This window comes from Lontra canadensis, unplaced genomic scaffold, assembly GCF_010015895.1.
Source record: "Lontra canadensis isolate GAN:19392208 unplaced genomic scaffold, GSC_riverotter_1.0 scaffold1, whole genome shotgun sequence".
In the NCBI taxonomy this organism is placed as follows: Eukaryota; Metazoa; Chordata; class Mammalia; order Carnivora; family Mustelidae; genus Lontra; species Lontra canadensis.
The window spans coordinates 34,198,120-34,212,976 of record NW_022630995.1 but is presented as its reverse complement, the minus strand read 5'-3'; the positions used below and the strand labels follow the sequence as shown (position 1 = coordinate 34,212,976).

Genomic DNA, 14,857 nt, shown 5'->3' with positions numbered 1-14,857 from the left:
ATTCTAGACATTCTAGATCTTCAAAATCAGAGGCAAAATTCACTGACATTTATATGGCGCTCTCGCATGAAATATCGCAATAGAACACTAGGTTCCTGGTCTCCAGCTCAGGAAGGCTCAGTGCTGTAGGGCTAGGAAGGGTTCAGGCTTGCAGTTAAACTTAGGTCTTCACTCCAAATCCTAATGGCAGCACTGCTTCCAAAGGGAGTGAATGCCCCTCCCCCAGTCCCTCCCCCCATGCTCACACATTACCATACAAGATCTGTGACCGACTTGAAGGAGTTGACACAGAAGCATGTTCTGGAGATCATGGAATTGCCTCGCTTTCCCTCTTCACATGCCCCTTGAAGCGCATTCATAGAGCCTTTCCAGAGGATGCCCCGCAGTGGGGTCTACTTGTCTTCCCTTAGTCCTTAGACTCTGGCTGGATCTGCTTGCTGCAGGTGTAGAAAGCACCTACCTCCTTCTGCAGAGTCTCAGGGGGTGTTGGGCTCCTACCTCACCTCCTCCAAAAGTTTGGTCTGGGTGCTCCTGCTGAAGGTGGCTAGGGACCCTCGGCTGGGACAGCTTCCCCAGATCAGCACTGCCTGCCTAGCCCACCCAGGCTCCTGCATCTCCGTGGCCAGAGCTGCCGGTCTCGGATTACCGGAGGGGAGGAGGGAGAGCCGGTGTGGATCTCAGGACCTGGGGCCCTCCGTGCACTGCATGCCTGCGCTCTCCATCTGCTTTGGTGAGACTCTGGCAGAGTGCGATCTTTGTACCCAGACCCTTCCCATTCAGAGGGAAGTGGAAGACTGCTGCCTGCCTGAGAATTTCTAGAAGCTCAGGAGAAAGATGAACTGGCCCCATTCCTGCATCTCCTTTTGCTGGATTTACTTTGCTGTCTCCAGACTGAGAGGTAAGAGTCTGATGGGTGTGTAATCATTTGGGGCCATTTCTTTGGTGGGACTGGGCCAGCAAACAGAACAGATGCTCTCACTGTGAGGAAATGTTCATGCCTCTTATTGACTAGCCAGAAGACTAACTCTCGTGTACCCAAAGCTTGTCCCTAGCTGATACTGTGTCAGGCCCAGTTCTAGCCCTCAGTTTGCTGTTCTTTGCCTTGAAATATACATGATATCGAATGTTGATCTCAGTCCCTCTTTTCGAGCAGCTGTAGAAACAGCAGATGGAAAATACGCTCAGAAGTTGTTTAATGACCTTTTTGAAGATTATTCCAATGCTCTTCGTCCAGTAGAAGATACAGATAAAGTCCTGAATGTCACCCTCCAAATTACACTTTCTCAGATTAAGGACATGGTGAGTAAAATAAAGTGGTGACTCTATGAAATTGTGCTTAGGATGAAACTCGCCGTGCTTTCCAAAGAGATGCATTACCTGGAATTTGAGAGGAAATGAGACCAGACAGGAACGTGTACAAGCTGGTGGGGGAAGGGAATACCAAGGAAGGAAGCTCTCTACAAAAGTCATTTCGCTAGATGTTACATAATCCTGGCCATTAACAGTAACAGTCTCGATCGTCTAAACAGAGATGGTGTCACAGATCACTTGGTTCCCTTTCTATGAAATGTCCAAAACACGCAGAACCCTGGAGACAGAAAACAGAGTGGTGCTTGCCAGGGACTGTGGGAAGAATGGGGGAATAGTGGGTGATGGCTTGATGGTCATAGGGTTTCTTTTTTGAGCTGACAAAAATACTCTGGAATTGGACAGTGGTGATGGTTGTGCAATATCATGAATCTACCGTAAGCCACTGAACCATCCACTTAAAAATGGCTAAATGGTAAGTTTTCTATGAATTCTATTCCTGTTTTTTTTTAATTTTTAAGTTTTTTTTTAAGATTTTATTTATTTGACAGAGAGAGAGATCACAAGTAGGCAGAGGGGCAGACAGAGAAAGGGGCGGGGGGGGAAGCAGGCTCCCTGCTGAGCAGAGAGCCTGATACGGGGCTCGATCCCAGGACCCTGAGATCATGACCTGAGCCAAAGGCAGCGGCTTTAATCCACTGAGCCACCCAGGTGCCCCTGTTTTGTTTTTTTTTTTTAAAGAAATGTGGTGTTTTAAGATGGCATATCTTGTTTTGTGCTTGTATGTGTTTAATTGCACAAAATTATGAAACTTGAAAGACTTTCTTCTGTACAGTGTAGATATTTCCTGACTTTCTCATTTAAGTGAGTCGTTGGTTGACCAATTTCCAGAGAAATGTGGGCTGTTGACCTATGAAAAGATCTGATGCCTTGAACGTCTGTTCACTTTACATTCAGAGCACTAAATCAAGCAGAAGAAAAAATATGGCTTTTGCAGTCCGTCAAAGGAGAGACTAGAAAAGCTCTCATTTATTTAGTGAAAGTAGATTTGTGCTCTTGGAATTTCTGTTGCAAAGAACAAATGCTCTAGAGATGGAAAGCATTTGGTTGAGGAGTCTACTGGACAGAGTTATAACATGGTTGCTTGTACAGGACGAAAGAAACCAGATTCTGACTGCCTATTTATGGATCCGCCAAATCTGGCATGACGTGTATCTCACGTGGGATCGAGACCAGTACGATGGACTGGACTCCATCAGGATCCCCAGTGACCTGGTGTGGAGGCCTGATATTGTCCTATATAACAAGTAAGTACAAGTCAGTCATCTCTCAGGAATGAACTTACTGATTTAACAGAATTTAAACACAATGAGAAAGGACTGTTTTATACACGCTTGAAGTTAAGTTCCAATTCATTTACCTAGGCCCTAGAATGATGATCATAAGATCTTAGATAATAAAATAATAGGTCATAAAAGCTTAGAGCTCCTTCCCCCTGTTGGATGAGAAACTCTATTATAGGCTCTACTAGTCTCCTAGGGCTGTGGGAACACAGGACCACAGACTGGGGGGCTCAAATGGCAGAAATGTATTCTCTCCCAGTTCTGGAGGCTAGATGTCCAAGGTTGGTTCCTTCTGATGCTGTAAGGGAGAATGGGCTCCACACATCTCCTCTAGGTTCTGGTGGTTGCTGGCTGCCTTTGTTGTCCCTGGACTTGTAGAAACATCACCTTGATTTTTGCTTTCCTCTTCACCTGGTGTTCTCCCTGTGTGTTGTCTGTGTACATTTTGCCCCTTTTATTAAAAACAAAAGTCATGTTGGATTAAGGGCCCTCCCTACTCCAGTATGGTCTTGTCTTAACTAATTACATCTACAATGGCCCTATTCCAAATAAGTTTACCTTCTGAGGTGCCGGGGGGTAGGATTTCAACATATAAATTTTGAGGGGGGGGGACATAATTCAATCCATAATAGTGGTGCTCCCTACCCCAAGATCATGTATCAATAACGGTGATATTACTAAGATTAAATCAGAATGGACCAGCTAGCGGCTGACCTGTGGATTTTGGACTTTGGGGTGGAGGATAAACTAGATTGTAAGATCATCAGTTACCCTTTCTTGGTTTCAGGGCAAGGGGCTTTGTGTGAAGGCATAGAAGGGATATATTTCTCAAATTGTAAGTGCACATGAAGAGTTTTGTTAAAATACAGATTTGGATTCAGTAGGTTGGGGTAGAGTTTGATGTTCTGCTTGTCTAGAATCTCCAGAGGTCAGTGCTGCTGGTCCTTGGACCAGACTTCGAGAAGGAACCACATTGGTCTATCACAGTTCAGGTTCATTTGTTCCACCTGTTGTCAAAGGAGCTTCTCTCTTCTTATTCTGGAACCCAAGCTCTTGTGGGTTGGGAATGGTTCCTCTTTGACTCAGAACAGGGTGAAGGAGGGGCAGTTCAGGGGGGCTCTCCTGAGAGCTCAGCCTTCTAGTGGGCGTGAGTTTCTCTTCAGGAGGAGACAGGGGTGGGTTGCAGCCTGGATTTTAGTCTTGTTCCTTATTCAGATAGCTCAGCCAAGGGTCATGACCAATTATTCATAGCCCTGATCCCGCTGACCATTTTCCACTCTGGGTGGCCAGAGGGCCCTTCCATATTCCTTTCCAAGCAAAACAATGTCCCAGGGTTAGTGCTTTATTATACCAGTTCACTCCCCCCTTCTCTCTCTCTCTCTCTCTCTCTCACACACACACACACACACACACAGCAAGAGAATGAACCATGTCGTCCATTAGCTCCTCTCACTCACAGGGTAGGTAATCAGAGAATAGAATTGATACAGAACACTAACAGCATTCTATCAGTTCTAACAGTTCTTCCTGGGAAACAAACAGAATGCTGGTTCTCCTCTTCCTTCTGCTTTGGTTGGCTGAAGAAGTGACTAACTCTTACTGACATGCTTCTTTGCAAGCTTGCATGGTCACCTAAGTTAAGCCTGCCCCAGTCCCCGCTTATTCCAGAAACCAGTTGTGTGCTCATGGGCTCACGCAGACCTGCTGTGGCTTTGGTAAATTCTTTCCCTTTGGGCCTTGACGTGTGTGAGTTCAGTTCCCTGTCCCTTTTACACACAGAATCTTTTCATCGCACTGATTAATCACCTCTCTTTTTGTTCCTCTGGGTTGACTCTTTAGTGATCTCCTCCCTCCTGCTGCACACAGATCCTTTATTCTGCTTTGCATTCTCCTTCTCGGTAATGTCAGAGTTTTATTACTTAGAGGAAACTCTAAATGTGGCTATGGTTGGACATCATTTGCATTCCTATAACTAGCTAAAATTAGACCACGAGAGAGTTATAGGATCAGACAAAGAAGGGACCTCAGTCATAACCATTTCTCTGACCCTGGTCCTTCTAGCTGAATCCCTGGACCTTTAGACTCTTCTGATCCCAGATATAATATTCTCATTATTTCTCAGAAGCTGGCATAGAACCTCAGAGACCACAAAATAGGCTTTCTGAGTGGTGGTGGGGAGAGGAAAGAGGGCTATGTGGTAGTGATCCAGTCAGGTGTGAGAAAGATAGTTTGGGCGGGAAGAAGCTTCACATCTAGATTCGCCACTGGAGCCTGAATCAATGGGGCTGGACTTGCTAGGGTGTGATTAGCTTCTGTATGGGTCTGGGAGCTACTTCATGGGAGGGGCAGTTGAGTTTGTTGATGCTAGTTTGGAAGCCAGAAGTTCTTGGGAAGACTTAATGGAGATGTTAAGCAATCAAGGAGAAAATAAGGTAGGGAAAAGAGAAATTTTCTGTAAAGGACAAAAATCAAGACAATGAAAAAAGTTAAAGGGAAGATAAACAATTAAAAATAATCATAATGCGTAACTTGAGCAATCACTATTCCCAAGAATTAGTGAGCTCTTTAGCAATATAGTTATTCAAGCAGGTACTGGCTCTGCTATCAAATCAGTAAAGAGATAAATAAATCAGGGCTCAAAGTTCTGGTGAAGTTGTTTAGTCTAAGTGTATGGCCGATATAATGGTTAGTGCAAGAGTCTGCAAGGATTTCTGACATTAGATTGGGTAGAGACTGGGTTATAGAAATTCCAAATGTGCATTTGTTACGAAATAGTTCTAATGGCTGGCTTTCCATGGGCCATCTTAACACTTGGATTTTAGAGCTAGTGAGGAATTGGATACCCTGTCATATTCAGAAAGATCTGTCTAGAATTTGGCATTAAGGTTTGCTTAAGTCATCTCGTGGTTGAGAAAATGGCAAACCTGTTAGATGAGATTGGATGTAAAGGAGGGGAAGAGGAACAGGTTTGAGGAAAATGATGAGGAGTTTGGTGTGGGACTTGTTCAGTTTGGGAGACCAAAGGAACGTCCACTTGGAGACAACCAAGAAGGACTGAAAAGGCAATCCTCAAGCTTGGAAAGAAGGTCGGGGAGGAGATATCAAAAGCCCTTATAGAACTACTCAAGGAAGGAGAGAAAATGGCTGCAGATAAAGTTAGTGAAACTCTTCACTGCAGACATTTACAGAAGACACTTAAAAGAAATGGTTAAAGGTATAGAAGGAGAAATAAGACAGAGAGTTGTGTCATAGAAACCACTGGAAGAAAGGATGTCCAGGAACAACCTACAGTGTGAAATGCTTGGAAAGAGTTGAATAGGATAGGTACCTAGAACAGGTTTTTAGATTTGTGTGTTTGCAAGTCATGAATGACCTTTGAAAGAGCACATGTTGGGAAGAAGCCATTGCAAGAAAAAAACAAAATGGGGAAGTGACAGCAGTGTGTATCACTTCCAGTGTGTGGAAGGAGAGGCGGGACGTGGGAAGTGCCTGAGAAGAAGGGAAGTTGGTAGGAGAGACTGGGGAACGCATTGGGAAGGGTTTCGATGGGCCAGAGAAAATAAGAGCGACCAAGAGAAGCAAAATCATGAAGGAGATGTGGGAGGAAATGAATCACAGTACCAGGAGGGAAGTTAGCCTTGGAAAGAAAGAGGGGGACTTCTTTTTCATATGGAATTCTCCAAATAGATTCTCTCTGATCCTGAGATCTCTCCTCTTGCACCGAGGAAGGTAGGATGGGTGAGTGATATTCTCAGTTCATCACAGTGCTCACTTCTCATTCCGCTAACTATATCCATTTCTCATCACTACAGAGGTTAGGTTCAGGGATTTTCAAAAAACTTCATCTTATTATCTTCACGAAGACCTGTGTTAAAGATCCTTCTCTTTAAACACGCCTTATTAAAGATCCTCATTAAAAATTGAGCTCCACACGTTAACTGTAATGGTCTGATTTTGTCCGCTTCAATCAGACCATTACAGTTAGTGTTGTGGTGCCCAATTTCCAGTAAGTGGGAAAAAAATAATTTAAAAACATGCCAGTTCTTTGATCCAGCAAATCCTCTTCTGGCAATTTAATGTAAGAAAAGAGTCAGTGGATAAATGCAAAGATTTGACTATAGCATCACTTGTAAATGCAAAACCTGGAAAAGACAATGTTGAACATCGATGGATTGGTTAAATAAGTATGGCATAGCTATATAATGGAATATATAGGAAAACTATTTGCCATGAAAATAGTGTTGCAGGAGAATATGAATGAATAACCACATTTTAAATTTTGTATCATATTTTTTGGGGGGGTAATTAACTTTTTAAATTCTGGGATAATTTTAGATATCCAGAAAAGTTGCAAAGATGGTACAGAGAATTCCCATACACCCTTCACCTAGTTTCCCCTAATGTTACATCTAGCATTACATCAAAATAACATAGTACATTTGTCAAAACTAATACAATATTATTAATTCAACTGTAGACTTTACTTGGATTTCATTAGTTTTTCCACTAATGTGGACTTTTTCTGTTCCAGAATCCAATCTAGGATACCTTACATATGACATTTAGCCATAATACATTAAGTAGGAAAAAATTATAAGGAAGACTGGGAAACATGCATTAAATGTTAATAAAAACCTATCATTTAGGGTTGTAAGCATTGGAAACTGACTTTGGCTATCTTCTGAAAAAAGGAATTTATAGGAAGGGTATGGTACAGCTCACTGAATTAAAGGGAAAAAAAAAATCAATGACCAGTTCTTAGAAAGGACAGACTGTATAGACTGGGACTGCTCTAGGGTTTGAGAGAGCAGGGACTACTGAGCTGGTTTATTGATTTGTTTTATAAGGAGGCATCACCAGAGTGACTGTTTTTGGTCTTTGGATCATTCTGCTTAAGATCTAAACTCTGAAGAAATTGAATCAGTTGGATGTAGCTCAGGTCACACAGCCAGCCCCTGGCCAAGGGAGGCTGGGGGACCTTGATCAGCATTTCATCTGCCTTACAATGGTGGTGGAGAAAGTCATTCTCTAAAGAAAAATAGAAATTCTGTACCCAGGCATAAATGTTGATAAACTAAAAAGAAGATATATCTAGAATAAATTATTATCTCTTAGAATATGGGTTGATGATTTAAGAAAAAGATTTTATTTATTTGCTTGAGAGAGAGTAAGCAGGAGGGAGAGGGAGAAAGAATCTGAAGTAGACTCCACACTGAGTGCAGAGCCTGATGCGGGGCTGGATCCCAAGACCGTGAGATCATGACCTGAGCTGAAACCAAGAGTTGGATGCCTAACCAACTGAGCCACCCAGGTGCCCCTGGCTAAATGAATTTTTGTCTGCATTCTCAAATAAATACTTAACAGCTCTTCCAGCAGCAACAAAAGCCTATTTTAATATTCTTGTGTCCAAAGTTAACAAAATCAGGTAAGCAGAGCTTTCCTTCCTAGATCTTTTTATCTAGATGTTTGAATCAATATGCCTGGACTAAGAGAGTGGCTTTGGAAATGAAGAGGAAGGGACATAGAGCAGAGATGCTTTAAAGGAAGAATCCAAGAAAAGTTGGCCCTGAGTAGTTACGGGAGAGAGAGGTAGGGGCAAATTGGAGTTGATTCCAGCTTTCAGCCAGGGTGATGGGGACAATGGTGATCCATTGCCAGAGACACTGAAGGGATGGGCACAGGTTGGTGAACTGTCCAGAGTAAGGAAGTTGATGAGTTGTCTTGACAAGCAGCTTTCATTTCCCTTCTCTGACCTCCAGGGCTGATGATGAGTCTTCTGAGCCCGTGAATACCAATGTGGTCCTGCGGTATGACGGGCTGATCACCTGGGATACGCCAGCCATCACCAAGAGCTCCTGTGTGGTGGATGTCACCTATTTCCCCTTTGATAACCAGCAGTGCAACCTGACCTTTGGTTCCTGGACTTACAACGGCAACCAGGTGGACATATTCAATGCCCTAGACACTGGAGATCTCTCCGACTTCATCGAAGATGTGGAGTGGGAGGTTCATGGCATGCCTGCTGTAAAGAATGTGATCTCCTATGGCTGCTGCTCGGAGCCTTACCCGGATGTGACATTCACTCTCCTTCTGAAGAGGAGGTCCTCGTTCTATATCGTCAACCTCCTCATCCCATGCGTCCTCATCTCTTTTCTGGCTCCCTTGAGTTTTTATCTCCCAGCAGCCTCTGGGGAAAAGGTCTCCTTGGGAGTGACCATCCTGTTGGCCATGACTGTATTTCAGCTCATGGTGGCAGAGATCATGCCGGCCTCAGAAAATGTCCCTCTGATAGGTGAGTTCAAGGGCCTTATGCTTTGAGCCTAGCTTCGTAGTGAGTGGGATAACATCTGTCCCTTTAAACTCATAACCGTTAGGTCAACTTCAGACGCAACACAAGCGGCTGCATGATTCGTGTGGTGTCTTCAGTTGGCGTCTTTCAATACAGAGATGGCTGTTTTCCAGAACTGGGCTTATTGTCTCTGAGTTTACACAAAAGAGGGAGGGGTTCTCAAAGTGTGATCCTTGGATCCATAGGGCAGCCTTGCTTTCGAAATGCAGATTCTCAGGGCCGACCCCAGACTTCCTGAATTAGACACTCTGGGGTGAGTCCTGGCAATCTGTTTTAACAAGACTTCTGGGTGATTTTGATGCACTTTCTGTTCCACTGGTTTAGAAGTTAAGGCTCTGATTTTGAGGTTAAAGAAATCTGCATTTGAACTCTGATTTTACCACTCATTTCTTCATGATCGATCTTAAGTGAGTTACTTAGTCCTTTAGTTTCTGCTTCATCACCTGGAAAGTGTGTGTAATTGCTACTCCTTGTGTGGTTGCTTAGCGTGGAAGCTGGCATATGGTAAGTACACCTTCAGTAGTGACTATTATTATCTTTTCACAGCATATGGGATGTCTTCTTGGGAAAGAGAGGCAAACAGGGTAGAAATGGTTGACTGGATTTTTCAGCCCATCATGTACCCTTCATAGAATAATCTTTAACCTTTATTGGGTATACAGAGGTGGGAGAGCTTGTTAAAATGCTGGTGCCTACACCCAAAGAGTGTGATTCAGCAATCTTGGCAAGAATTTGGAACCTGAGGTGACTTTAGGATGGACCATATTTTCCAAAGTCTGCTCTAATAGAATGTCCTTATAAAGGGTAGGCTTAGAGACAGAGACTACGACCCCTTCCCACCCCCTCATCTTCTCCCTACCTTGTTTTTTTTTAAAGGATCTTATTTACTTGTTTGAAAGAGAGAGAGTGAGCACAAGTGGGTGGAGGGGCAGAGGAAGGGGGTGTAGCAGACTCCCCTCTGAGCAGGGAGGCGGGTCTCGATCCCAGGACTCTGGGGTCATGAGGTGAGCCAAAGGCAGATTAATGGACTGAGCTCCCCAGGCGCCCCTCCCTACCTCATTCTGAGACCTTTCCTAATGCTACCAAGCGCCACCAAGGACCTACTCGGCTCCAAGACCTCTGCTTCCATGACTTGCTCTTGTACTAGATGCTTACCAAAATCAGAAGCTAGACATAATTTCTATGAAAATAAACAATGAGGAGGAATTTCAGAACATGCAGAGACTTAGAGACCGATATGAAAGGGATGTTGTACTGCTCTTTTATTCTCTACTGAATCCAATATTACCTGATACTCAGACAATACCACACTGGTTTCCTTGTTTGGAGATTTCTTCCTTGTTATGTCTCTCCAAGCGAAAAAACACAGACACACCAACACATGGACACAAATACACACAGACCCACACACGCATTTTTGAGAACTAGACACCGAAATTTCTCTCCATCGCTCCCGCCCACCACTAATAAAGAGGAAGAGGTGTACTGGCATTTCTGTGACCTCTCCTGAGACAGAAATGATTGACTGTGATGATCTGTAATCATAGTCCCATTTGAGGCAAGACAATTGGCAGGTCACTCTCTCTTCTTTAGCAGGGACATTCAACAGCAAGTTGGCTAAAGTTCTAAAGACAGATGTCTTGAGATGCTTCTCAGGAGTTCTGCAAACATTATTTATTCTGTTCCTGTGATAATATAAAATGTATCTTTTTAAAAAGGGTGCACACAGAGCATATCTGTTAACAACAACAACTTGTTATTTGCAGCCCCTACGACATGCACTTCCAGTCTTATAGAAATGTGTTTAAGTATTCTGCTAAGTGTAGCATTTGATCTAAGCTTCTGGCCCATAGTCTCTACTGTATTAAAACAGGCCCATTTATTCTTAGTTTACTTTGAGCTTTTAACAAATAAGTAGATGAGGCATATTATCAAATGCATTGTTTTCATGTGTTGAGATTATCATCTGAGTTTTCTTCTTTTGCCTCATTAATATAGTGAATTAGGTTTTCTGATGTTGAACTAAATCCTCCTTCATCATGATGAATTACCATTTTAAGACACTACTGGATTTAATTAGCTAACAAGTTTTATACGACTTTCTAAAATATGTCTATAAGGAAAATGGCCCTAATGTTTCCTTTCCTGTTACTTTTGGAATCAAGGCTAAAGTGACTTCATAAACTAAGCTAGACAGTTTTCTCTCTTTTTCTATTTCTGGAACAACTTGACTTGCATGATATGAGTTATCTGTCTTTTAAAAGTTCGGTAAAACTCACCTATAAGACAAATTCTGCAGCTTTTCTATTCCAATTTTCTTTTTTTCTTACACTAAATTTGATGTCTTATGTATTTCTAGAAATTTCATCTAGGTTTTCAAATATATTATCATGCAGCTAAATATTATTTTATTGTATTCTAAATTTCTATTCTGTTATTTCTTCTTTTACATTCTCCCTCCCTCTCTATCCCCCACTACCTTGCCTCTATTCTGTGAGAGGTTTTATCAAAGGTTTATCAATCTTACTCCTTTTTTCAAATAGCTTTTGCTTTTCTTCATCTTCTTGGTTTTATGTTCTGTATTTTCTAAGTCTGTGCCCTTACCTTTATTATTTCTTTCCTTAATTTTCCTTTTTCATGAATATTGCTTTTTGCAATCACACGTTAAAGACTAATAGTGACACAATGGCTCCTTCCTTACCCATAGTAATAAGGTCTGAGGACAATTCTGAGAGCTGTGCAGGATCGTTGTTTGTTGAGAGTAGAATTTTTTTCACATCACGATCTCTGGCAACATTTAGAAACCTTTAACTCAGTGAAGGGACAGTGCTGAGAACTTTACACATACCGTCTCAATTAAGCCTCATCCTATTTCCATTAATTAGATCCAATTATTATACCCATTTTACAGAGGAGAAAGCTGAGGCTTAGCAGGATGATCTAACTTGCTCCAGGCCACCAGTTGAGTGAGCAATGGAGCTGGGATTTGAATCTAGGAAGTTTGACTCAGAAGCTTATGCTGGTAACCATTAGTGTCTACAAGTTCTCTAGAAAAGGTGTTTGTGTATTTTTGAGCCAAACATGAGGACAGTTTAAGCTAACTTGGTTGTGGTTATTTTCCAGGCAAATACTACATAGCCACAATGGCCTTGATCACAGCTTCCACTGCCTTGACCATTATGGTGATGAACGTCCACTTCTGTGGGGCTGAGGCCCGGCCGGTGCCACGCTGGGCCAGGGTCGTCATCCTGAAATACATGTCCAGGGTCTTGTGTGTCTATGATGTGGGTGAGAGCTGCCTTAGCCCCCGCCACGACAGGGAGCAAACCCACCTCACAAAGGTATATGGCAAGCTTCCAGAGCCAAATCTGCAAACAGACAGAAACAAAGGACTTCCCAGGAAGAAGGAAATAAACAAACTGGTAAAGAATGACTTGGGGTGTCATGGTGAGAACCCACAGGATGCTGACGGTTACTGTGCTCGGTACCAGATGCTGATGAGGAATATTGAGTACATTGCCAAGTGCCTCAAAGACCACAAGGCCACCAACTCCAAGGGGAGTGAGTGGAAGAAGGTTGCAAAAGTCATAGACCGGTTCTTCATGTGGGTTTTTTTCATTATGGTGTTCGTGATGACTGTCTTGATCATCGCAAGAGCAGATTAGCAAGCATTTGGTGTGTGGAGACGAATCAGTAAAATTCCCCATGATCTACTCCAATATTTTTCCAAGTCAGATTTACATACACACACACACATGCATGTAAATACATATGTATAATTTATATACACAAATAAATATATATCTAAAATGTAGGGGTTATGTTGTTTCTTTCTTTCTTTCTTTCTTTCTTTCTTTCTTTCTTTCTTCTTTCTTTCTTTTTTTTTTAATAGACTCCATACCCAGTGTGGACCCCATTGTGGGCCCAAACTCAGGATCCCAAGATCAAGACTGGAGCTGAGGTTAAGAGTTGGCCACCCAACTGACTGAGCCATCCAGACGTCCCTGCTATGTTTACTTTTTATTTTTAATTTCAAATCAATATTATAGCTAAACCTGTTGAGTTTAGCAGGAAAAAAACGATTGTTAAGCAAGAGGTCCAAAATTTCAAGGGTAGGAAGATGAAAGAAACAAAGAAGGATACCTTTGATAGCCTACCAGAGTGGTAAGTAGTTGGCCTCTAGATCACACAATTATTTAAGGGGCAAGAGGGAGACTCTCAAGCAGATTCCCTGATGAGCATGAGCCCCATCTCACAATCTTGAGATCCCAACCTGAGCTGAAACCTAGCTGTTGTTTCACCGACTGAGCCACACAGGTGCTACAGCCCCCCCTCGGCCACTTAGCCCCTTGAAAACATGCTTTAAAAAAGGAAAGCATAGGGGTGCCTGGGTGGCTTAGTGGGTTAAAGCCTCTGCCTTCAGCTCAGGTCATGATTCCAGGGTCCTGGGATCGAGCCCCACATCGGGCTCTCTGCTCAGCAGGGAGCCTGCTTCCCTTCCTCTCTCTCTGCCTGTCTCTCTGCCTGCCTCTCTGCCTACTTGTGATCTCTGTCTGTCAAATAAATAAATAAAATCTTAAAAAAAAAAGAAATAAAAGAAATAAAAATGAAAGAAATAAAAAGGAAAAGAAAAAAAGAAAAATAAAAATTTTAAAAAAGAAAGCATGGATTCCTTAGTGCGATTTTAGTTGCCATGTTACCTTTCTCAGGACTCGTGCATTTCAAGTCATTTCTCAAATGATGGAATAAAAAGTTTCATACCATATGAAGAAAGTCTAAGAGTCAGCAATTCAATGGGGGAAGAGAACTTTCTTCATGATGATGATGTCATGTATAGTGGTTATATTTTATATAAACCCTAAAGATGGAGTTGTTCTTGCATTTAGTCTTGGACTTACACAAGATCATCAGCAAACTGGGCTCATCCATTTGTTCATTCAGTTATTCACCATGCATTTATTGGGTTTGTCCTACATACAATAAAACTACATGATGTCCATTTGCATTGGGTGTCAGAGAAAATCTTATACACAAGTCTCATCCTTTTTGATCTTCACAATAACTCTTTGAGCCAGCCAGGCAGGTATTTCTAGTCCTTTTTCTCAGGGAAGGATACTGTGTCAGAGGAAGGTGGATGGAAGTGACCTACCTTCTCAACATTCGATGAGGTGGTAAGAGGAGCTGGGATTCAGACCCTCATCTCTGTGACTCTGAGTTTGGGCCAGGTCTGCTAAAGTCACCATGCTTTTGAGCATGATAGATCATGATTTGAGATAGGAGAGTCTGAGGGATTCTCATTCTGCATTTTGAATTTCTGCCCTAAATTATTTCCTGTGCTTCTCTACCTTTTTTTTTTTTTTAAGATTTATTTATTTGACAGACAGAGATCACAAGTAGGCAGAGAGGCAGGCAGAGAGAGGGGGAAGCAGGCTCCCCGCTGAGCAGAGAGCCCGATGCGGGGCTTGGTCCCAGGACCCTGGGATCATGACCTGAGCCGAAGGCAGGCTTTAACCCGCTGAGCCACCCAGGCGCCCCTGCTTCTCTACCTTTTTTCCCACTTTTAGTCAGATGTGTTGTCACATTCCTCCCACTCCCAACTTGATGACAATGATCCAAGAACTGATAACCATTCCCTAACTTCCATCTCAACTCTTCTTCTACCATAGAACAAACAAACAAAATGAACAGAAATGGGGAGAAGACAGGGGTTTACCTAGGAAAGAAAGGAGGATATTTGGTTTAAACATGTGGACATTTTTTTACTCTTACGTTTACTTATTTGAAAAGCATTTGTTGTGCACTTACTATATACTGAATGTCATGTCAGCTTTGGAGGGAAAAAATACGAAACATGGTG

At 42.6% G+C, this 14,857-nt stretch overlaps 1 protein-coding gene across 1 annotated transcript; it reads left to right on the top strand.

The window, feature by feature from the left end:
• The first annotated feature begins 1,693 nt into the window (after positions 1 to 1,693).
• Positions 1,694 to 12,736, top strand: CHRNA9 (cholinergic receptor nicotinic alpha 9 subunit). Its single transcript, XM_032866236.1, has 4 exons — positions 1,694 to 1,783; positions 2,461 to 2,615; positions 8,411 to 8,943; positions 12,124 to 12,736. Exons 1-4 carry the CDS (start codon positions 1,781 to 1,783, stop codon positions 12,663 to 12,665), a joined length of 1,233 nt encoding a protein of 410 aa, XP_032722127.1. The 5' UTR covers positions 1,694 to 1,780; the 3' UTR covers positions 12,666 to 12,736.
• The last annotated feature ends 2,121 nt before the right edge of the window (positions 12,737 to 14,857 follow it).

Coding starts and splice junctions, on each gene's coding strand:
- CHRNA9 (XM_032866236.1), top strand. Junction 2,616..8,410: donor GATATTGTCCTATATAACAA/GTAAGTACAAGT, acceptor TCTGACCTCCAG/GGCTGATGATGAGTCTTCTG. Junction 8,944..12,123: donor AGAAAATGTCCCTCTGATAG/GTGAGTTCAAGG, acceptor GTTATTTTCCAG/GCAAATACTACATAGCCACA.